Source organism: Hydra vulgaris, chromosome 02 (genome assembly GCF_038396675.1).
Source record: "Hydra vulgaris chromosome 02, alternate assembly HydraT2T_AEP".
Taxonomy (NCBI): Eukaryota; Metazoa; Cnidaria; class Hydrozoa; order Anthoathecata; family Hydridae; genus Hydra; species Hydra vulgaris.
Window position 1 is genome coordinate 9,956,998 of NC_088921.1, and position 26,975 is coordinate 9,983,972.

At 27.8% G+C, this 26,975-nt stretch overlaps 2 protein-coding genes across 2 annotated transcripts in view; both read right to left on the minus strand.

The window, feature by feature from the left end:
• The window catches only part of LOC136076723 (usherin-like), a 765,758-nt gene that overhangs the window by 541,889 nt on the left and 196,894 nt on the right, over nt 1-26,975 (minus strand). The gene's annotated exons all lie outside the window — the stretch shown is intronic.
• Nucleotides 12,065-25,379, minus strand: LOC136075822 (uncharacterized). The gene is made up of 2 exons (XM_065789260.1): nt 25,218-25,379; nt 12,065-12,679 (listed from the first exon to the last, which is right to left on the minus strand). Exons 1-2 carry the CDS (start codon nt 25,377-25,379, stop codon nt 12,065-12,067), a joined length of 777 nt encoding a protein of 258 aa, XP_065645332.1.

The following is a 26,975-nucleotide window of genomic DNA, read 5'->3' on the forward strand; positions in this document are numbered from 1 at the left end:
TGAAAAAAATTATTAAAAATTACAAATCAGTACATATTCGTATAAATATTCAATACAATATTAAAAAAAAAATTACAAATCGGTATATTTGTGTATACATATTCAATACAATATTAAAAATAAAATACATTAAAAATAAAAAATGATTTCAATTTTTTAAAAAAAAAATGTACGTAAATGTTTAAATTTAGTAAATGTTTTTTTATAGTTTTTTTAAATGTATACAATTTTATTTTTTTCATATTTTCTTCTAGAACCGAATTCCACAAGCGTGGTCTTTGGCATATAGTCGAGAAGTCAGATTTTTTGAGTGGTGTTAGTGGGATGTAGTAATTACTCATTGAGTGTCGTGTTTCATATTTATGAATAATTCGAGTGAAACTTTAAAAAAAATATCAGGCATCTTTTTTTAGTAAAGAGGAATGATTGTTTGCCCAGGCAATATTACAATAGTTAATATGACTATGTATAATTGAAAAGTATAAACTTTTTAAACATAGTTTATTTAAAAGATGTTTTGTCTTGTACATAATCCCCAGAGTCTTCGGAACTTTGTTCTCAACTAGCTTTATTTGGCTTTTCCAATTTAATAATAATAATAATAATAATATATTCTTTTAAACACCCAATAATTACATAAATTGTAGGTAAACAAAAAAACAAAAAAAGAAAATGCTATGTGTGTTTTTGTAATGTTCGTGGAATATTCTCTTCCATCAAAGTTCTGAATATAAGTCTTTGTTCCTTTAAATTCCATTATTGGAAAGATTGTTTTAAAATTGCGGCAATATTGGCATCCAACACTTTCTTAGGGCGTCCAGTTTTAATTTTATTGCCCTCGATCATACATTGCAGCATATTAATACCAAATTGCTTGCATATTAGCCATATCTCACCAACAAATAAACTTTGATTATTAATACACGGCAACTGAGTCATTATAATGGAGTAACATATGGGGTCATTAAGTAGCCTAATAAGTAAGTTTAATTTGTTATGAATAAAAATGTTCGATACAGAGTCTACTTTGAAAAAAGAATGGAGGTGATTTTTACTATGCTAAGAAATATTAAAAAATGACTTAAGACAAATCGTCCAACTTTATCAATATTCTGTAGAAACTTATGGTTGCAACCACCCAGTTCTAGTCCGTATAATTGCGTTGGAATAGCTAGAAAATTAAATAAATAAATAATTGTAGCAGGCTGGCAAAAGCGAATTCCGTTTCTTATAAGAGCTTTTGCAACAGATAAAAATGCGTCATACGTTCATTTTTATTTGTTTTTTGGAGTGTTGCCGTCATATTTTTGTTCTTATTATCCCAAAGGAAACCAAAATGTTTTAAATTGCTTTGAAGCTTAATAGGATCGTCGTTAACATAAATTACATTATTGATGATCGAGCTTACTCCAAATATTAAAAATATCTGTTTTTTCTGCATTTACTTTATTAAAGTAAATGCAGAAAAAACAGAGATAATAAATGATATTCCATACTTTTGGACGATGTTAATATGACTTTGAAGACCAGATATAGTTGAACTTTACAAAATTATGTCATCCGCATACGCAAAGACACCAGTGTATACCCCATTTATTGATGCTCCTACTTTGGATTCTGAGACAATTTTCTCTAAAAGATTTTCAGTATAAATATTGTAAAGATGAGGCGAAAGTATGGACCCTTGTCGAACTCCCTAAGACAACCTAAACTCTTCTGATGTGCATCCAAGATATGATACATTAGCAGTACCTGCCCAATAAAACGATGAGATGGTATGAACTACCGATAGTGGGATTTTTTTTTGGTAATTTAGTTTCTCAATTAGTAATTCCCAGTTACAACTACCAAAAGCTTTGTTGGCATCTAAACTGCATATATACAGGTGAATTGTTATGTTTTTAGTGTTTTATTGTTTCACTCAGAAGAAATTCTGCGTGAAGGGTAGAGCTATTTCTTTAAACCCAAATTGATGTGAATGACTCTATGTGATATCTGAACATGAGTGTACGATAAGATATTCGAGAAGTTTCGTAAAAATAGGTAGAATGCTGATTCCTCTGTAGTTATTTGGATTTTCCAGTGATGTTTTATAAGACTTAACTAATGGAATAATTGTAGCTGTTGATAAACATTGGGGAACCTTTCCATTTGTTAACATGTTGTTATAAAAAGAAGCGAGTAACATTAGAAGATTGTTACTGTCAGAGTTTTTAAGATGTTCAGCACTTATTTCAAAACAATCATAGGATTTAATATTTTTAAGATTTAAAATACATTTTTCAATACCAGCTGTTGAAATAAATTTTAAATTAGGCTCTTTACTTATATGTGGAATTTGTTGAGGATTAAATTCGTTATTTAAATATTGCGGCGTAATTAAGTACTTTTTGAAAATGATGGCTAAATTCTTCAACGATTTTGTTTTTGTTTTGCAATTTATTAATTGTAAAGAGTCGAGTATTATTTTTATTTTTTATTTTGCGAATATTATCCCAAAACCGATGAGGATTAAAATTGCGTAGGTATTCGATATTTTTAGTTTTTTCATAGATTTTTTTGTTATGTGCTGCTTTAACAGCTTTACGGAAGTTTTTTCGGGAATAGATATATCTTTTGTAGACTATGCATTCTACTGACTTGTTATAATTGGATTATTGCCATTGCTTATAGTGAAAGGATAGATTATTTTTACATCTTTTAAGCTCTGGTGTCCACCAAGGTTTTGAATACTTACATGTCCCTTGTTGTCCAAATCACTGTTTAACTGCCAAGAGAGCAGCAATTTTGATTTTGAAACATGTGATTTTAATTTCTGCTTCTATTTTTTCATCTTAAAATGTGTAATTGCTAAATGCTATAAATAGATTATGATTATAAAAATCAATAAACTTTTTCTTCTTCCATGCAGGTTTTGGAACTGAATCATACTTTTCCATTATATTAATTATTTCGTTAGATAAGCTGCTACCTCTAAGGTTGATACTCGTGGATACCGGAAGGTGATCACTATTGTTAAACGCTGAAGGGGGGAATAACTTGACAATTTGTAAAACATAGTTCTGTATCTTTTAAAGATGCTATATGGTCAATGTAAAAAGAATTTAAAAGAGTTTTATGTTGATAGGTGTAGGTAGGAATGTTCATCGAAAATTATTCCGAATATTTTTATTGAAAAAACTCTTTTTATTTTAATATTGCTAATTGTTAGTTAATTTAAGTCGAAGGTTCTCGAATTTAGATGGTTTACCAAACAAAAAATACTTTGTTTTTTCAATATTTAATGAAAATTTATTTGCTATAAACCACTCATTAAGAGATATTAATTCTGTGTTTACAATATAAAAAATATTTTTTAAATTTGAGTCAAAAAAGAAAAAATAAGTGTCATCAGCAAAAATAATATAATTAAGTATTTTTGAAGACAAATAAATACCATTAATATAAATTAAAAACAGCAGAGGTCCAAGTATTGATCCTTGGGGAACTCCGCAACTTATTGATTCAAATGTGGAACATTTTAAGTCATATGGTACTCCTTGTTTACGATTTTGTAAATAACATTGCAGCCACTATAAGTTGAAGTGAACTACTCCATAATTGCGTAGTTTATAAATAAGAATCTTGTGTTTGACAGTATCAAAAGTAGTAGTAGTTTCAGAAGTAGTAGTAGTTTCATTTATTTCGCCGTTAAGAATATATACAACCTACAAATATAACAAAAGGAAATGGCTGGAGCAAGAAGAAGGCATCAATTTGCCTTATCACCGAGCCCCATTACAATCGTATAATACAAGTCCGTAAAATATTTAAAAATCTTTACAAAACGTCAAGTATAAGAAGTTAAGAAACAAAAAAGTATTAAAAAATTAAAAGTAAACACACACACACACATATATAGATACATACATATATATATATATATATATATATATATATATATATATATATATATATATATATATATATATATATATATATATATATATATATATATATGTATATATATATATATATATATATATGTATCTATATATATATATATATATATATATATATATATATATATATATATATATATATACAGTATTGGACAAAACATTTGCAACCAACATCAAGCAATGCTAAAAAACGTTCCTAATTTTACATGTCTTAAAAACGAAACGAACTATACTACCACAGCAAACAGTTCAGGAGTCTGGAGTCATAGCATGCCATGACATGAGCAATCAGCTGACAGGTGACAGCACACAGGCAGAATTTCGTTGAAAAAATATATACATATATACATATGTATAGTTGCATACATATATACATATGTATAGTTGCATACATATATACATATGTATAGTTGCATACATATATACATATGTATAGTTGCATACATATATACATATGTATAGTTGCATATATACATATATACATATGTATAGCAAGTTTTGTAACAATAGCTAAAAGAGGATGATTTATGAGACAAATCTCCAAGAAATTAATCAAAATATTACTTAGTTTTTCACAAATCATTTAAGGTGATGCTGGTAAAAAGGGAGGAAGTCCGAGAAAGTCATTTGAGGAGGCTACATCGTCGATGATTTAAAAGAGGACGGCAGAGAAGGACGATTTAGGAAATGGCTCTGGATCAGATACTTTTAGCCAGCTACTACAAGTTGAAAAAGAAAGGGAGAGAGCAGGATGCTCAAGTTCTGAAGAAGATTAGAATGTTCAATATTGATGGATCAATAACTTAGCAGGAGTGCTACACTGATTTTAAAGTTTTTGCCCTTATTTTGGATTGTGAGTAATCTATGTAACTTTTATGTTTAAAATAGTAATACACATAGCCTTTGTTTCTTACCCGCCTTGTTCCCCTACAAATCTGCTGCAAAGAGCAAACCCAAATCCCTCCTTCACACTTAATTTCAAGCTAACCAGAATTTAATACACAAAGAAAAGAAAAGATGTTATGATGGAGGAAAGGAACTTTTTCGAGAGATTTCAAGAAGTTTTTTTTGTCTCTAAATTGTTAAATGGATTCATAAGCCTATGTTTGACAAAAAAGTTGTCATTATTCATAATGAAGTGAATAATATAACTTATACTTGAGCATCTACAATCGGTCCAGCTCCAATCTGAATGAACTGAATTTTTCCCCATCCAGTTCATTTCAAGTGCCAATTCGTGCGTAAACAATCTTTTTAACACTTTTTAAGCTGAATCATTTACATCAGTTCCACCAGTCATTCCAAGGAAAGCAATCTGAAATTTAAAATAATAAACTTTTTAAATAACTTATTAGCAAAAACTTAGCGACATCGTTGAATTTTTTTAACGTTTAAAAAATTTAGCATCAAGTAAACTATTTGTTTGCTGAGTTAACTAATTTAATAAGCATTTTTAAAGTCACTACATTCAAGCTTGTCATCAAAATCTTTAGTCTCTGCCCAAATCGCTAATATTTTAAAACCTTCTGGAGCTTTAGTGTTCTGAGAGCATACTCCAAGCTCTTTCAATATTACGTTGGACAGTTCATTGCATGTCTTTATTTCCATGCATAGCTCCTTGATCTCCTCCTTTTGTTCAACTATCAGTTGCAACATATGTTGGTTAATACCCATAAAATATTGTAGTAAATATATTTTTAAAGTGAAAAATTAATTGTTCTAGGAGGGCTAAGTTGCCTTCACTGCGACAAAGAACCTAATTTTCAATTAAGTATCATAAAATACTTTATATATTATTGAGTACACATTTTATATAAATTATAACGATAATTTATTTTTAATTAACCTGATAAATGTTTTGGATATAATTTGTCATCATTTAACGTAAAGTGTGACAACCTTCTGGGAAAACACTGTCGTGTAGAGCTATCTAAAACAATATCTTTTTTACCTTGAAAAAATATTATATATATATATATATACATATATATATGTATGTATATATATATATATATATATATATATATATATATATATATATATATATATATATATATATATATATATATATATATATATATATATACATACGCTCCAATTAGTTGAGCACTCTACTCCAAGTCGTCCACACAATCGAGAAAATAAACTTTAATTACTAAGTCAAAAATATTCCTATTTTAACGGAAAAAGAACTCTTATTACAGTTACTGGAGAAGACTGAAGCACTCATAAAAAGAATGAGGTGGAAAGCTTTATTCTTTCTTAACAAATTTTCTGACGAAACTAATTCATCCAAACCCAAAAACTATGGCATTAAATCTCCAAACTGTCCTCCATATATAAAAGAAACGGCTATGTTTGAAAATGATTTAATTAATCTAGTTAAAAATGTTAAATTTCGTAAAGTGAACAACAAGTTTCAAGAAAAGCTTTCTAGCGGTATAAAATCTTTGCGCAAATCACATAATACTTTAACGCAAGCCGACAAAACCTCCAATATGTACAGAATTTCCAAAGAAGAGTATAACCACCTCCTTAAGGACGCCTTTACATCTAGATATAAAAAGGCTGACCAAAATCTGAAAGATCGAATAAATATTGAAAGTAAACACCTTTTAACTAACCATGATGTTTTCAACAGAATTGAATTAAATGGCACCTCCAATTGTTTGATCACTCTAAAAGTCCACAAGGATAATTTTTTAAACAACCCTACAGTTCGCCTATTAAATCCTGCAAAAAACGAAGTAGGAAGAATTTCTAAAGTTATTCTATCAAAAATAAATAGTGATCTTAGAAAAAAAGTTTGGATCAATCAATGGCTAAACTCACAGAACGTTATAGATTGGTTTCAAAGTAGTAAAGAAAAATATCAATACAAATTCCTAATTTTCGATATAACTGATTTTTATCCTTCAATTAATAAAAGTTTACTGAAAAATGCTATAACCTTAGCTGAAAAATACTTAATTATAAAACAAGATGAAAAAAAGTTAATATATCACGCCAGGAAATCATTATTATTTAACAACGGTGAAGCCTGGATTTAAAAAAGTGGAGGTTTATTTGATGTTACCATGGGAGCCTTTGATGGCGTAGAATTTTGTGAATTAGTTGGAATATTTATCTTATTCCAATTATCACAATCTTACAATAAAGATGAATTCAAATTGTATAGAGATGATGGTCTAGCAGTGTTTAAGAACCTGAGTGGCCAATAGGTGGAAAAAATTAAAAAGCACTTTGTGAAAATTTTTAATAATAATGATCTCCTTATATCCATCAGCTGTAATTTTAAAATTGTTAATTATCTGGACTAAAATTGTTAATTATCTCAACGTTAAATCTAATGACAGCTCTTTCCAACCTTACTGCAAGCCTGGTAATTTATTCAGTTATATAAATGCTGCCTCTAACCACCCTCCTAGTATACTAAAAAGCCTTCCTCAAACTATCGAACCAAGATTGTCAACCAATTCTTCTAAAGAAAATATTTTTAAACAATCCATTCTTCCTTATCAAGATGCATTATTTAAATTAGGTTTCATCTGCAAATTTGCCTACCATTCAAATAAAAAACAAATCCCATTCAAAAATCACAAGCGAAACATAATCTGGTACAACCCACCTTTCAGTACCAATGTTGCAACAAAAATAGGCAGTCGTTTTTTGAACATATTTTGACATACAAAGGTGATAACTTGTTAAATAAACGAAATGAGTTGATTTCAAAATGCAGACACAAGAATAAGTTCCTTTTATCTTTTTTTGACACCGGTGATTATCTTATATTTTGTTTTTTCTTTCGTTGCCATCAAGTATGCCTTAGCGACGTTAAGATCGAACTACACAGTATTTTGTAATTTTTAGCGGTTTTTTTTGTTTTCGAATTTGTATTCAATGGCTGATGATTGCCGTATAGGCACGAAACTTAAAGTACCATAGAAAAAGTTGTTTTTTCTTCATTAATATATATGCGGTAGTGATGTAGTGGGCCTCGCTTCATAAGCGAGAGGTTCCGAGTTCGACTCCCACCACATCCCTGGTAGTACCGTGCTCAACTTTTTTCTCCGCGCAGCGGCCTTGTTCGTCAAGGTTCGTGTTTCGGAGTTATAGAGTTAGGAGAGGGTTATAACCACAAGTAGCCTCCTCATCTGTAGTGGCTTTCTTGGCCTTGGGGTGGTAAATTACAAAAAAAAAAAAAAAAAATGTATATATACATCATTGGCCATAAATTAGAGCTCACTTTTTTTTTATAATACATTAATTCAAAATAAAATGAATTGACAACCAAACTTATTTTTTATATTTTATTTTTTAATATCATCAGTAAAATCTATATACATTATGGAAATCAAAAAAATAAATTTAAACATAATGGTCTTGATACCAAAAAATGAAAAATAATGAAACATGTTATATTATTTTGAAAAAAAGATTGAACGAAAGTTATATTTCAAATAATATATAAGAACAACAATTTACAAATGGAAAACCATAAAAAAAAAGCATTCTAATAATTTTTTGAATCTCCTTTCTATTGTAAGCATTAGTTTACTCTCTTTGGCATCGAATTTACAAGATTTTGAGTTATTTCTTTAGGCACATTGTCAAGCAGTTTTCTTATTTCATTTTTTAATTGCTCAACATTTAAAATTTCGATTTTTCCAAGATGATGATCTAACCATGACCATAAATTTTCTATACAATTTAAGCCAGGGCTGTTAGCAGGCTAAGACATTATCGATATTTGGTTGTCGACAAACCATTGTTTGCATATTTTTGCTGTATGGCTTGGCGCACCATCTTGTTGAAATATGATATTACTGTTTTCTTCTTTAAATATATCAATTTAGGGAAGAAGGCAATTACCTAAAATTTCAATATATCTATCAGCATTAAGTCAACCTTCAAATAATTGATAGCATCCAAGCCCTGCATAATTCATGCAGACCCAAATGCCTATACTCCCACTACCTTGCTTAGTTCGTTTTAATGTACAATTCGAATCAAATCTCTCTTTAGGTAATCGCCTTAGCATAACACGGCATTTTCGAATATCTACAACATTCATTTCGTCATAGAATATAAGATTTTGCCACTTGCAATCAGGCTAATTTTTATGTTGATTGCGCCATGCAATCCTTGCTTTTTGCTGTTTCTTTGAAAGTCTTGGCTTCTTGCATGCAGATTGCCACATATAATTATTTCTATGAAGAATTTTTCTAACAATTCTTGAACTCACTTTTATTCCAGATGTATTTTTTAATTTATGGCAGAGAACGCTTGACGATAATTTTCTGTCATGTTTCATTAAACGAGTTAATAAACGTTCATCTCTTTGTGTTGTTTCAGCCGACCAGATCGTCGCCGATCCTTAATGTCACCTGTTTCAGTAAAACGTTTTAAATTACGTGCTACAATTGAATATACAATATTTAACTTATTTGCTATTTGACGATGAGATAGTCCTTGGTTTCGAAGAAAAATTGATTCGTAATGTGTTTTTTAAGAGATTTTCGACCGTGATTTTGGAGTTTCATGCTGTATTTCTTTTTCATTTTGTAATTTTTTTATTATTTAATTTATTCGTGTTTTTTATTAGTACTATTTAAAACATAAAACAAAAAAATATTAGAAATAATAAATGTAGATGATAATAAAATCAAAATTATTGAAAAAAATCATGAATATATTACTTAAATTTTAAAAATTAAGCAGTGAGCCTTAACTTTTGATCAAAATAAAAAATAATAATATTTTTAGTAATTGTTATCAAATTATTTATAATTAGGAGTACAAAATAAATTTTAATGAAACCACATGTCAATTAAACAGTAAACATGATACTTATTATTTAATTATATATATACTTATTATTAAAATAATTTCAATCAAACTTTTTAAAAATTTAAAAATTAAAAAAAAAATAGTAAGCTCTAATTTATGGCCAATAATGTATATATGTATATATATATATATATATATATATATATATATATATATATATATATATATATATATATATATATATATATATATTACGGATAATGAATAGTATCAAATGACTTAGGAAGAGCACGAAAAGTATTAGAGTCCTCCGCTATTGTAAATGATTGTATGAAACAGATTATTAAAGAATAATAAGGTTAGAATTAAACAAACACTTTTTATTGGTATTCTAAACAAAATTGTAAGTTTTTATCTTACTGTTAAATTTAATACTTAAAATGGTATCGTGTATTATTCTAAATAAAAATAATTACAAACGGAAAATAAAGTGTTTTCTTACTAATGGCAGAAGGAAGCCCAGAAGGAACAGTGGGAGCAAATGGCAACAGGCCATTTAAGTACTTTTTTTGTTCTTTGCTACTCTACCCTTCTTGTGACTTTCATCAGGAACAAATTTAAGTTCTTCTAAACTATAAAATGCATTCATTTTAGATGCTCAACTTTATCTATTATCTTCAACTTCAGTTGTAAGCTTAATTCAGCCCTTGTTGCAATTTCTATTACTTTTTCATATGTTTCTATTAAAAACAACATAGTTGAATATTTCATTTTGTTTTTAATTTTCAAAAAAATAAAAAATTCTTCAAAAAAAATTCATTCCATACATTATTCAAATATTATTAAGAAATAAATATAATTTTTAGTTTGAACTGACAGTTCAAGATCAATATTTAAAAAAACCTGCAGTTCCAAATGAACGAATCACTCATGCATAGACCAATTGTCTGTATTAGGTATTTGAGAAGTAATAACAGCTTTTTTTATCTTTGAAGTTCTATGATAGGGTGGCCAATAACAATACTTTTAATCTCCAGACAACCACGTTAAAGGAACAGATTCTACTTCATCTCCAATAAACTCAACAACTATATATTTACCACCAGCCATAGTTTTTCTAAATTAATTAGCTTTAAACAATGTGTCAAACAACAATATATAAAATCAATATAACGTAAAACATAAAAAACTGTTTAAAGACAAATAATCAAATGCTTCAATTGTATAATTATCTAATATAACTATCATCAATACATGTTAATTGCGTAATCTCTATATATTTTTTATGAAATAAGAAATTCAAGAATATGTGGGAATGAGTGGTAAAGCAAGATATCTAGTGTTATCCAAGTTTATAAGTATACACTTGCTTATTATATCCGACACTAGAAAACTAAGCAGGTTCGTGTTTACATATTTTACTACACTGATGTGTAGGCGGCTTGATTCTAGGGGGTAGTCAAAATAATCATTTGATGAAATAAGTTTATGGCAGAGTAAAAAGATTTTTTTCTATCTTGAACAACAACGTCTGTTGAACGAATGTTGAACAACTATCTTTGAACAATGTTTTTAACAAGACAATACTGATTTTCGCTCAGTAACACACAACAGTCTCTATAACATTCAGAAACACTTATTAAAAAACAGCTAGTTTTCAAATTTAAACACTGAGCACAATTTGAAAATATTTATAAAATGGGACCTTGCTCATGTTTGCCAGACATAACAAACTCATCAGAAATCGTATCTTGTTCTACAGAAAAACTTGACATCTCAGCTAATCGATATACAACTTGCTGTATTGGCTGCTTTGGTTTTCTAATCAACTTTTTTAGCTATCCAGAAAAATTTCGAATGGAAATGCACTAAAACTATCAAGAGGACCAAATCCTTTGTGCGTCTGTGGCTCCACAAGATTGTGAACATTATACAACTCCACAAGATTGTGAACATTATACACTTAAAATTCTTTTCCGTACAAAATGTGTGCATGCTGAACAAACAACTTGAGGAGACTGCCCGCATACTCAGAATGTGTTTTACATAGAAGAGGGTTCACTAAAATAATATAGCACGCGGTTTACGAGAAAACTTACTTGGAAAACATTTAGCCATGCTAATTAGTTTATCTAAAATTTCAGCAGTTTTTTTGCAGGGTAACGGCCCATAAGACCACCTTTACCTATCCACTGTTTAACTAACTTACCAAAAACACCTATACAGACTAGATGCATATAATCAATTGGAAAATTTGTCACCATACCTACTCCAAGCTCAAGTAATTGAGTTGAACTTTTATGGTGTTCTTGGTCATCCATTGCAAAAAAAATTTAATTGGTACGCAATGGGCAATTCACATCTGTGAATAATACGCTTCCGCACCATTCACCTTCAACCACACATTTCTCACAGGCAGAGTATCCACTGTGAAGCTTAATACTTTTTAAAAAAGCTCTCGCAGGTGCGTCACAAACGAAAGCACCTATTTGTATAGTGTAAAGAGCTCCGTTATATAAAATACCTTGTAACAACAATTCGTTAGCTTCTGTAATAAATTGGTTTAAATATTCATAAAGTGAGTCTGGCTTTGTTTTGCCCATGTATATACCAACAACAAATGGTTTTGGATTTTTAGATTGCATAACATAACATAGCATTGGCCAAAATTGATCTAAATTACTTTTAGATAAGGGAATGCCATCAACATTTAAACATAATGTTATCACACTTTCTTCTGTCGTGTTGTTAGAGAAAAAGCATTCAATATCACTGCGCAGTCCTAAATAATAGTAGTATCCATTGCCTAGTTCTCTAACTACAACACTATGTGGAGTTTTAAGTAGTGTTCTGGAATCTTGAGGCAATAAGGCGTGATATGGATTCAATAGTTTTAGTGATGTTACATGTGTTATGTGGTCTGTTAAGTTTGGTCTGTTAAGAGTGGTCTGTTAAGTTTGGCATAACACATGTATTATTAACATCACTATTAAAACTAGCAGTATAAAAACAGCAGTATAATTATATATATATAAATATATATAGCAATATAATATAAAATATATAACAATATATATAAAAATATATATACAGCAATATAATAAATATAAAAACAGCAGTATTCAATTCATCATTTCAGTATTTAATTCATCATTAATAACAGAAGCTCCATTTGTTTTCCATTCTGTTTCAGATACATATTTCATTACAGTTTTAGATATCCGTCGCCTCTTTCAAAAGTATGTTGAACTTGATTGATTATTTGATTCCATCATTAGTTTAACACTCATTGTAAAACAATTTTAATACAATAAAATTTCCATACAAGTAAAAAGTGGTCAAATTAAACAATTAGGAATTATATATCGGGTAATACTGCAGTTAAGTGGCGTAAAATAATTTTTAATTTTTGCTTGATTAAACTCTGCGATGGTGAAAATGAAAAAAATCAATCTGAAAGTGACGTTGCGAAACGTCAAAGAAAACCACATTCGAAATATGGAAAAATTCGAAATGTCTAAAAGAAAAGAAAAGCCTCATACAAAAGATAAGTAAAAGTAATAGTCACTGTTAAATTTTCGTATTTTTTCACTTCTATTATATATATATATATAAATATATATATATATATATATATATATATATATATATATATATATATATATATATATATATATATATATATATGTATATATATACATATATATATATATATATATATATATATATATATATATGTATATATATACATATATATATATACATATATATATATATATATATATATATATATATATATATATATATATATATATATATATATATATATATATATATATATATATATATATATATATATATATATATATATATATATATATATATATATATATATATATATATATATATATATATATATATATATATATATATATATATATATATATATATATATATATATATATATATATATATATATATATATATATATATATATATATACATATATATATATATATATATATATATATATATATATATATATATATATATATATATATATATATATATATATATATATATATATATATATATATATATATATATATATATATATATATATATATATATATATATATATATATATATATATATATATATATATATATATATATATATATATATATATATATATATATATATATATATATATATATATATATATATATATATATATATATATATATATATATATATATATATATATATATATATATATATATATATATATATATATATATATATATATATATATATATATATATATATATATATATATATATATATATATATATATATATATATATATATATATATATATATATATATATATATATATATATATATATATATATATATATATATATATATATATATATATATAATATATATATATATATATATATATATATATACATATATATATATATATATACATATATATATATATATATATATATATATAATAGAAGTGAAAAAATAGAAAATTTAACAGTGACTATTACTTTTACTTATCTTTTGTATGAGGCTTTTCTTTTCTTTTATACATTTCGATTTCTCATATTTCGAATGTGGTTTTCTTTGACGTTTCGCAACGTCACTTTCAGATTGATTTTTTTCATTTTCACCATCGCAGAGTTTAATCGAGCGAAAAATTAAAAATTATTTTACGCCACTTAACTGCAGTATTACCCGATATATAATTCCTAATTGTTTAATTTGACCACTTTTACTTGTATGGAAATTTTATTGTATTAAAATTGTTTTACAATGAGTGTTAAACTAATGATGGAATCAAATAATCAATCAAGTTCAACATACTTTTTGAAAGAGGCGACGGATATCTAAAACTGTAATGAAATATGTATCTGAAACAGAATGGAAAACAAATGGAAGCTCTGTTATTAATGATGAATTAAATACTGAAATGATGAATTGAATATTGCTGTTTTTATATTTATTTACTATATATATTTTTATATATATTGTTATATATTTTATATTATATTGCTATATATATTTATATATATATAATTATACTGCTGTTTTTATACTGCTAGTTTTAATAGTGATGTTAATAATACATGTGTTATGCCAAACTTAACAGACCACTCTTAACAGACCAAACTTAACAGACCACATAACACATGTAACATCACTAAAACTATTGAATCCATATCACGCCTTATTGCCTCAAGATTCCAGAACACTACTTAAAACTCCACATAGTGTTGTAGTTCAAGAACTAGGCAATGGATACTACTATTATTTAGGACTGCGCAGTGATATTGAATGCTTTTTCTCTAACAACACGACAGAAGAAAGTGTGATAACATTATGTTTAAATGTTGATGGCATTCCCGTTTATCTAAAAGTAATTTAGATCAATTTTCGCCAATGCTATGTTATGTTATGCAATCTAAAAATCCAAAACCATTTGCTGTTGGTATATACATGGGCAAAACAAAGCCAGACTCACTTTATGAATATTTAAACCAATTTATTACAGAAGCTAACGAATTGTTGTTACAAGGTATTTTATATAACGGAGCTCTTTACACTATACGAATACGGTACTTTGTGACGCACCTGCCGAGAGCTTTTTTGAAATTTGTTAAGCTTCACAGTCGATACCTGTCCCTGTGAGAAATGTGTGGTTGAAGGTGGAATGGTGCGGAAGCGTATTATTCACAGATGTGAATTGCCCATTGCGTACCAATTGATTTTGCAATGAGACCAGACACCATAAAAGTTCAACTCAATTACTTGAGCTTGGAGCTGGTATGGTGACAAATTTTCCAATTGATTATATGCATCTAGTCTGTATAGGTGTTTTTGGTAATTAGTGGATAGGTAAAGGTGGTCTTATGGGCCTACCCTGCAAAAAAACTGCCTGAAATTTTAAGATAAACTAATTAGCATGGCTAAATGTTTTCCAAGTAAGTTTTCTCGTAAACCGCGTGCTATATTAGTTTTCGTGGAACCCTCTTCTATGTAAAACACATTCTGAGTATGCGGGCAGTCTCCTCAAGTTGTTTGTTCAGCATGCACACATTTTGTACGGAAAAGAATTTTAAGTGTATAATGTTCACAATCTTGTGGAGTTCTAATGTTCACAATCTTGTGGAGCCACAGACGCACAAAGATGTTGATAGTTTCGTGCGTTTCCATTCGAAAGTTTTGGGATAGCTAAAAAAGTTGATTAGACAGCCGATACAGCAAGTTGTATATCGATTAGCTGAGATGTCAAGTTTTTCTGTAGAACAAGATACGATTTCTGATCAGTTTTTTGTTACTGTAGGCAAACATGAGCAAGGTCCCATTTTATAAATATTTTCAAATTGTGCTCAGTGTTTAAAGTTGAAAACTAGCTGTTTTTAATAAGTGTTTCTGAATGTTATGAGAGAAGCTGCTCTGTGTTACTAGACGAAAATCAGTATTGTCTTGTTAAAAACATTGTTCAAAGATAGTTGTTCAAGACTCGTTCAACAGACGTTGTTGTTCAAGATAGTAAAATCTTTTTACTCTGCCATAAAACTATTCATCAAATGATTATTTTGACTACCCCCTAGAATCAAGCTGCCTACACATCAGTTAGTAAAATATGTTAAACACGAACCTGCTTAGTTTTCTAGTGTGCGCAAGTGTATACTTATAAAATTCAATAACACTAGATATCTTGCTTTACCACTCATTCCCACATATTCTTGAATTTCTTATTTCATAAAAAATATATAGAGATTACGCAATTGTATTGATGATAGTTATATTAGATAATTATCAATTGAAGCATTTTGATTATTTGTCTTTAAACAGTTTTTTATGTTTTACGTTATATTGATTTTATATATTGTTGTTTGACACATTGTTTAAACATAGAAAAACTATGGCTGGTGAGTAAATATATAGTTGTTGAGTTTATTGGAGATGAAGTAGAATCTGTTCCTTTAACGTGGTTGTCTGGAGATTAAAAGTATTGTTATTGGCCACCTATCATAGAACTTCAAAGATAAAAAAGCTGTTATTACTTCTCAAATACCTAATACAGACAATTCGGTCTATGCATGAAGTGATTCGTTCAATTGGAACTGCAGGTTTTTTTAAATATTGATCTTGAACTGTCAGTTCAAACTAAAAATTATATTTATTTCTTAATAATCTTGAATAATGTATGGAATGAATTTTTTTTTAAGAATTTTTTATTTTTTTGAAAATTAAAAACAAAATGAAAAATATTCAACTATGTTGTTTTAATAGAAACATATGAAAAAGTAATAGAAATTGCAACAAGGGCTAAATTAAGCTCTACAACTGAAGTTGAAGATAATAGATAAAGTTGAGCATCTAAAATGAATGGTTCTAGTTTTAGAAAACTAAATTTGTTCCTGATGGAGCAAAGAACAAAAAAAGTACTTAAATGGCCTGTTGCCATTTGTCCCACTGTTATTCTGGGCTTCCTTCTGCCATTAGTAAACACTTATTTTCCGTTTGTATTTTTATTTAGAATAATACACGATACCATTTTAAGTATTAAATTTAACAGTAAGATAAAAACTTACAATTTTGCTTAGAATACCAATAAAAAGTGTTTGTTTAATTCTAACCTTATTATTCTTTAATAATCTGTTTCATACAATCATTTACAATAGCGGAGGAGCTAATACTTTTTCGTGCTCTCCTAAGTCATTTGATACTATTCATTATCCGTAATATATATATATATATATATATATATATATATATATATATATATATATATATATATATATATATATATATATATACATATATACATTATTGGCCATAAAGTAGAGCTTACTATTTTTTTTTTAATTTTTAAATTTTTAAAAAGTTTGATTGAAATTATTTTAATAATAAGTATATATATAATTAAATAATAAGTATCATGTTTACTGTTTAATTGACATGTGGTTTCATTAAAATTTATTTTGTACTCCTAATTATAAATAATTTGATAACAATTACTAAAAATATTATTATTTTTTATTTTGATCAAAAGTTAAGCATGCTAATTTTAAAATTTAACTAATATATTCATGATTTTTTTCAATAATTTTGATTTTATTATCATCTACATTTATTATTTCTAATATTTTTTTGTTTTATGTTTTAAATAGTACTAATAAAAACACGAATAAATTAAATAATAATAAAATTACACAATGAAAATGAAAGACAGCATGAAACTCCAAAATCACGGTCGAAAATCTCTTAGAAAAACACATTTACGAAAATACAATTTTTCTTCGAAACCGAGCTATCTCATCGTCAAATAGCAAATAAGTTAAATATTGTATATTCAATTGTAGCACGTAATTTAAAACGTTTTACTGAAACAGGTGACATTAAGGATCGGCGAGACGTATCATAGCTGAAACAACACAAAGAGATGAACGTTTATTAACTCGTTTAATGAAACATGACAGAAAATTATCGTCAAGCGTTCTCTGCCATAGAATTAAAAAATACATCTGGAATAAAAGTGAGTTCAAGAATTGTTAGAAAAATTCTTCATAGAAATAATTATATGTGGCAATTTGCAGACCAAGACTTTCAAAAGAGGAAGAAACAGCAAAAAGCAAGGATTGCATGGCGCAATCAACATAAAAATTAGCCTGATTGCAAGTGGCAAAATCTTATATTCTATGACGAAATGAATGTTGTAGATATTCGAAAATGCCGTGTTATGCTAAGGCAATTACTAAAGAAGAGATTTGATTCGAATTGTCTAAACGAACTAAGCAAGGTAGTGTTATCAATTATTTGAAGGTTGACTTAGATGCTGATAGATATATTGAAATTTTTAGGTAATTGCCTTCTTCCTAAATTGATATATTTAAAGAAAACGGTAATATCATCAAGATGGTGCGCCAGCATGCACAAAAATATGCAAACAATGGTTTGTCGACAACCAAATATCGATAATGTCTTAGCCTGCTAACAGCCCTGGCTTAAATTGTATCAAAATTTCCGTGCCATGGTTAGATCATCATCTTGGAAAAATCGAAATTTTAAATGTTGAGCAATTAAAAAATGAAATAAGAAAACTGCTTGACGATGATAAACTCAAAAATCTTGTAAATTCGATGCCAAAGAATGTGAACTAATGCTTACGAGAATAGAAAGGAGATTCAAAAAATTATTAGAATGCTTTTTTTTTATGGTTTTCCATTTGTAAATTGTTGTTCTTATATATTATTTGAAATATAACTTTCGTTCAATCTTTTTTTCAAAATAATATAACATGTTTCATTATTTTTCATTTTTTTGGTATCAAGACCATTATGTTTAAATTTATTTTTTTGATTTCCATAATGTATATAGATTTTACTGATGATATTAAAAAATAAAATATAAAAAATAAGTTTGGTTGTCAATTCATTTTATTTTGAATTAATGTATTATAAAAAAAAAGTGAGCTCTAATTTATGGCCAATGATGTATATATACATTTTTTTTTTTTTGGTAATTTACGGCCCAAGGCCAAGAAAGCCGCTACAGATGAGGAGGCTACTTGTGGTTATAACCCTCTCCTAACTCTATAACTCCGAAACACGAACCTTGACGAACGAGCTGCGCGGAGAAAAAAGTTGAGCACGTGCTGTGGTGGATCGAACTCGGAACCTCTCGCTTATGAAGCGAGGCCCACTACATCACTACCGCATATATATTAATGAAGAAAAAACAACTTTGTTTAGGTTTCGTGCCTATACGGCAATCATGCACCATTGAATACAAATTCGAAAACAAAAAAAAACCGCTAAAAATTACAAAATACTGTGTAGTTCGATCTTAACGTCGCTAAGGCATACTTGATGGCAACGAAAGAAAAAACAAATATAAGATAATCACCGGTGCAAAAAAAGATAAAAAGAATATTGTTGTGTCTGCATTTTGAAATCAACTCATTTCGTTTATTTAACAAGTTATCACCTTTGTATGTCAAAATATGTTCAAAAAACGACTGTAGTTTTTGTTGCAACATTGGTACTGAAAGGTGGGTTGTACCAGATTATGCTTCGCTTGTCAAGTTTGAATGGGATTTGTTTTTTATTTGAATGGTAGTTTAGATGAAACCTAATTTAAATAATGCATCTTGAAATAAGGAAGAATGGATTGTTTAAAAATATTTTCTTTAGAAGAATTGGTTGACAATCTTGGTTCGATAGTTTGAGGAAGGCTTTTTGGCAGTTGGCAGCATTATAACTGAATAAATTACCAGGCTTGCAGTAAGGTTGGAAAGAGCTGTCATTAATTTAACGTTCAGATAATTAACAATTTTAGTCCAGATAATTAACAATTTTAAAATTACAGCTGATGGATATAAGGAGATCATTATTATTAAAAATTTTCACAAAGTGCTTTTTAATTTTTTCACCTATTGGCCACTCAGGTTCTTAAACACTGCTCGTCATCTCTCTCAATTTAAATATCATCTTTATTGTAAGATTGTGATAATTGGAATAAGATAAATATTCCAACTAATTCACAAAATTCTACGCCATCAAAGGCTCCCATGGTAACATCAAATAAACCTCCACTTTTTAAATCCAGGCTTCACCGTTGTTAAATAATAATAGATTTTACTGGCGTGATATATTAACTTTTTTTCATCTTGTTTTATAATTAAGTATTTTTCAGCTAAGGTTATAGCATTTTTCAGTAAACTTTTATTAATTGAAGGATAAAAATCAGTTATATCGAAAATTAGGAAGTATATTGATATTTTTCTTTACTACTTTGAAACCGATCTATAACGTTCTGTGAGTTTAGCCATTGATTGATCCAAACTTTTTTTCTCATAAGATCACTATTTATTTTTGATAGAATAACTTTAGAAATTCTTCCTACTTCGTTTTTTGCAGGATTTAATAGGCGAACTGTAGGGTTGTTTAAAAAATTATCCTATGATTTTAGAGTGATAGAACAATTGGAGGTGCCATTTTAATTGGATTCTCTTGAAAACGTCATAGTTATTAAAAGGTGTTTACTTTCAATATTTATTCGATCTTTCAGATTTTGGTCAGCCTTTTTATATCTAGATGTAAAGGCGTCCTTAAGGAGGTGGTTATCTGGAAATTCTGTACATATTGGAGGTTTTGTCGGCTTGCGTTAAAGTATTATGTGATTTGCGCAAAGATTTTATACCGCTAGAAGCTCTTGAAACTTGTTGTTCACTTCGAAATTTAACATTTTTAACTAGATTAATTAAATCATTTTCAAACATAGCCGTTTCTTTTATATATGGAGGACAGTTTGGAGATTTAATGCCATAGTTTTTGGGTTTGGATGAATTAGTTTTGATAAAATTTGTTAAGAAAAAAATAAAGCTTTCCACCTCATTCTTTTTATGAGTGCTTCAGTCTTCTCCAGTAACTGTCTTTTTCCCGTTAAAATAGGAATATTTTTGACTTAGTAATTAAAGTTTATTTTCTCGATTGTGTGGACGACTTGGAGTAGAGTGCTCAACTAATTGGAGCATATGTATATATATATATATATATATATATATATATATATATATATATATATATATATATATATATATATATATATATATATATATATATATATATACATACATATATATATGTATATATATATATATATAATATTTTTTCAAGGTAAAAAAAGATATTGTTTTAGATGTACACTAGAGTGTTTTCCCAGAAGGTTGTCACACTTTACGTTAAATGATGACAAATTGTATCAAAATATTTATCAGGTTAATTAAAAATAAATTATCGTTATAATTTATATAAAATGTGTACTCAATAATATATAAAGTATTTTATGATACTTAATTGAAAATTAGGTTCTTTGTCGCAGTGAAGGCAACTTAGCCCTCCTAAACAATTAATTTTTCACTTTAAAAATATATTTACTACAATATTTTATGGGTATTAACCAACATATGTTGCAACTGATAGTTGAACAAAAGGAGGAGATCGAGGGGTATGCATGGAAATAAAGACATGCAATGCAATGTTGAATGTAATATTGAAAGAGCTTGGAGCATGCTCTCAGAACACTAAAGCTCCAGAAGGTTTTAAATATTAGCGATTTGGGCAGAGACTAAAGATTTTGATGACAAGCTTGAATGTAGTGACTTTAAAAATGCTTATTAAATTAGTTGACTCACAAACAAATAGTTTATTTGATGCTAAATTTTTTAAACGTTAAAAAAATTCAACGATGTCGCTAAGTTTTTGCTAATAAGTTATTTAAAAAGTTTATTATTTTAAATTTCAGATTGCTTTCCTTGGAATGACTGGTGGAACTGATGTAAATGATTCAGCTTAAAAAGTGTTAAAAAGATTGTTTACGCGAATTGGCACTTGAAATGAACTGGATGGGAAAAATTCAGTTCATTGCAATTTGGAGCTGGACCGATTGTCATGCTCAAGTATAAGTTATATTATTCACTTCATTATGAATAATGACAACTTTTTTGTCAAACATAGGCTTATGAATCCATTTAACAATTTAGAGACAAAAAAACTTCTTGAAATCTCTGCGAAAAAGTTGCCTCATCATAAGCATCTTTTCTTTTCTTTGTGTATTAAATTCTGGTTAGCTTGAAATTAAGTGTGAAGGAGGGATTTGGGTTTGCTCTTTGCAGCAGATTTGTAGGGGAACAAGGCGGGTAAGAAACAAAGGCTATGTGTATTACTATTTTAAACGTGAAGGCCACATAGATTACTCACAATCCAAAATAAGGGCAAAAACTTTAAAATCAGTGTAGCACTCCTGCTAAGTTATTGATCCATCAATATTGAACATTCTAATCTTCTTCAGAACTTGAGCATCCTGCTCTCTCCTCTTTCAACTTGTAGTAGCTGGCTAAAAACTATCTGATCCAGAGCCATTTCCTAAATAGTCCTCTCTGCCGTCCTCTTTTAAATCATGGACGACCCTCCTCAAATGACTTTCTCAGGACTTCCTCCTTCCCTTTACCAGCATCACCTTAAATGATTTGTGAAAAACTAAGTAATATTTTGATTAATTTCTTGGAGATTTGTCTCATAAATCATCCTCTTTTAGCTTTGTACACAAAACTTGCTATACATATGTATATATATGCAACTATACATATGTATATATGTATGCAACTATACATATGTATATATGTATGCAACTATACATATGTATATATGTATGCAACTATACATATGTATATATGTATGCAACTATACATATGTATATATGTATATATGCAACTATACATATGTATATATGTATATCATTCACTTTAAAAAATTCTATAATTTTAGTATAATAATATTTCGTTACCTTCTTTATTAACTTCCATCTTTTGTTATAAGTATTCCAGCAACCAGTCCCCGATTGTCCATAAAGAACTTCCTTCTTTTCCTACCTAAGTCTAATTGTAACTTTCGGCAAATTGTCCCTTTCCGATGTTGTCTAGCAACATAGTATTTAACTAGATACCCCTTGGTAAGTTGGTCAACTTAACTTATCATAATCATAGAAAATTTGATCCCTAATATTATTGCTCTTTATTGTGAAAAAGATTCTAGAAAAAGGGAAAATACACATGAGTACCACACTTCATGTTTTAGTGTAAATAATTAATATTAGAGCAAATGAAGATATCTTCCACAAATGATGTACTGTTTTTCCATTTTTAGAATCTGTTTCGGCATTTTAGAAAAAGTTGTTTTGACGAACATAAAAATAAAAGTACTAGATGATGTATTTTTTTCGCTTTCAGTCAACGAAAAATCTTTTTTTCTAGTGAACAAATTAATTTATCTTGACTGAATTAATTGACTCTTCCTTTTACATAAATAAAAATTCTTTGCATGCATAAATACAAATAATAACTCTTTTATAAATCATCTTTTTACACATGTTCACATAAATTTAACACAAAACAATAGTTCACAAAAACTTGCTTTAAAAAACTGTTTAAATATAATGAAAACCACATAGTCGTCCTAGAATATTCTATAAAGTTTAACAACAACATTAAAGATGCTATATAAAATAAGTTTTAAATGATTAAAAATAAAAGGTGCGTCTAAATATGATCTAGGGTGGAATGCAAGAAGCAAACTTCGAGTAAAGTTCGAATTGAACTTTGTCTGATTTTCTCAAGTTAGACTTGAAAAAATTAATTTTCAAGCTATTTTTGCTTTTTCAAGTAGCATTTTTAAGTTTAACTTGAAAACGATCGGTTTTTTAAGTATAACATGAGTTTCAAGTTTTATTCTACGCACACACTTAAGTCGAATTTTATCCTTTGAAGTATGATTTCAAATTTTGAGTTTGCTTTCTTCATTCCACCCCTAATCTTGTGTCACCCCTAATCTTGTGTAAAGGTAAGTGTAAGAAAAAAGGTTGTGCATATTAAGGGGTATTATTGAAAAACACTTTGGAAAAAACATAAGAAATTTAATTTTTATATTTATTCTTTTTATTTCAATATTGGATTTCTATGGACTAATATGTAAAGCTTCATAATTCTTTTTTATATTTAATTTTTTATTTTGACCGATTTTTGAAAAGTGAAATATTGCCATTTTTGTGGTAAAATTGAGCTCAAAATTATTGTAGGAAATAATTTATATAAGTTTTAGAGTGCTGAAGCTCTCTAGATTACATTTATAAAAAGAAATTACCCCAAAATAAAGATAAAATTACTAGCTTGTCTACTAATGTTAAAATTAACTACTGGATAAAAAGTGCCAAATTGAATCGTGTGAAAGCGAGACATAATGGTCTATTAACAAACGCTCCCTAATAGTTTCTTGTTAATAATAATCGCATTTTGAAGTTATTATTAAAATAAACTTGAAATGTGGTGGGACTCCACATTGGGATGATATTTCTCAGCGAATTTTTTTCTTTTCATGTTCTTTTTCAAAAAAGTTTACATTTTCTTTAGGAATTTTAGTCACTTATGCGTACGTACATACATAACATCATATGTCAAACATTTCCACAAAAACATTTTAGTTCTATGAACACAAGTATACACATGGACAAATACACATAAAACATATACATACATACATAAATACGTACATATATACATATATAGATACATACATAAGTATAGACATTATTAAATGATCCATTTTAAAATATAGCAAGCAATATTTATTAAACTTGATTTAAAATAATGAAATTATTCGTAAAAAAAAAATTAAACAACAAATTCGTAGAAACAACGAGTAAAATAAAATATAAATAAATTTGCACAACATATATGAAGACTACAGGCGAAAAAATTTCCACTTTTGAGATAAATGAAATTTTGTCTTTGAAAGTCGCTATGCTTTGTTCTTACTGTATTTTCTAGGACACTAAGTCCCAAGAAATCCAACACAAAAAAGGTCTCGGTGTCGGCGTTTGGGTTCGATTTTACTATTTCGTTACTTGCAGGTTAGCCAGTGAAAAAGCGCACATGGGATACGCATTGGATTTTTCTCCACATGTAACCCATGTGGTCTCTCTGTCCCATGTGGGTTTCATATGGTAAATCCCATCGAATTCCATATGAGTAAATCCCATATGGGATCCACGTGGGCTTTTACCCATGTGTAAGTTCCCATTGGATGTTCTTTGTCCATGTGGGTTTCATATGGTAAATCCCACATGGGTTTTATGTGGTAAATCCTACATGGGATATAGGTGGAAAATACGACATGTTTATAGATCTTAAATGCCACATTATTTAATCCAAATGGTATAAAAAGTAGTCAATACTAGACAAATGAAAGTCCGAATGCTTCTATGATAATTTTTAAAATTCTTTTAATTTAAAAATTACTTAAATAGTAGATTTAAAATTAATCATCGAAGCTTTCAGAGGCTTAACTTAATCTGGTCTTTGCTATGGTATTCAAAACGTGTAGCATTTTTGATCTTTTACATGTGATGTTTTCCACCTATAACCTATGTTGGATTTACCTTAAGCTATTATGACGAAATTTTATAAAATTAAAAAACGTGTTGCAAAATGAATTTATTTAAAAATAAATGCTATTAATCAATACATCCAAATGCTAAAAATATTATTTTCTTTTGCGATTTACAAGCCGTTTTTGTCAATTGAATTAATTAAATCGCTTCGGCTTGTATAATACCAAGGTTTTTAGTATCTTCTAACTTTCTTCAAACATTTTCTAAAAAAAAATATAAATACAAATATATATATATATATATATAAATATATATATATTTATATATATATATATATTTATATATATATATATATATATATATTTATATATAATATATATATATATATATATATATATATATATATATATATATATATATATATATATATATATATAGAGAGAGAGAGAGAGAGAGAGAGAGAGAGAGAGAGAGAGAAAGAGAGAGAGAGAGAGAGAGACAGAGAGACGGAGAGAGACAGAGAGAGAGACGAGACAATATTTCACAAATAATTATTTCCTAATTTATTACTTACAATGACTAACGTTTATGCGTAATTGAACACATATTATGCGTAATAACTGAATTCATGAGGAGAATCCTGAAAAAAAGTGATCAATAAGGATAAGTAGTTAAACAAAAAAACAAAAACGTAAAAACCTACTTTTCAATGATGTAGACTTCTATAATAACAGGCCTTGACATCGCGCAAAATGCGGTAAAAACTGAAGGCCGATTAAACTTTCACTTTTACTTATATTAATATATTTTTATATTCCGGTAGGGTGTAATGGCAGTCTATGTTTTCTAATAATAATCTCTAGTAAAAACGGAAATATAAAAAGAAAACCAAAAAATTGTTAAAAGATAATCATGCTTTTCGTATTTCAAATTTCATTAAGAATATTTATGTAATATTAAATAGTATCAATAACAAGCAGAACCATAACAAAGTATATATCTATATATTAGAAAGATAACTGTATTTTTAATTTTTTTGCTAAAAATGGTAACAATAAAAATCACCAACAATAAAAAACACCAACAAAAAGTTGATTCAAGCAAAAAAAAAAGTTTTATATATATCTCAACGAGATAAGTCCTTTATACTTGGCAACTTGTAGTCAATACACAAACAATCATATAAACTTCGTCGCATAGCAAAATATATATACTCTACATATAATATCTGAAGTATATAAAACTTCACCAACATTAACTTTTCTCATAGCA

Coding starts and splice junctions, on each gene's coding strand:
- LOC136075822 (XM_065789260.1), bottom strand. CDS start 25,379: ATGGGTAAAAGCCCACGTGGATCCCATATGGGATTTACTCATATGGAA. Junction 12,680..25,217: donor TTTCACTGGCTAACCTGCAA/GTAACGAAATAG, acceptor CAAACTTAACAG/ACCACTCTTAACAGACCAAA.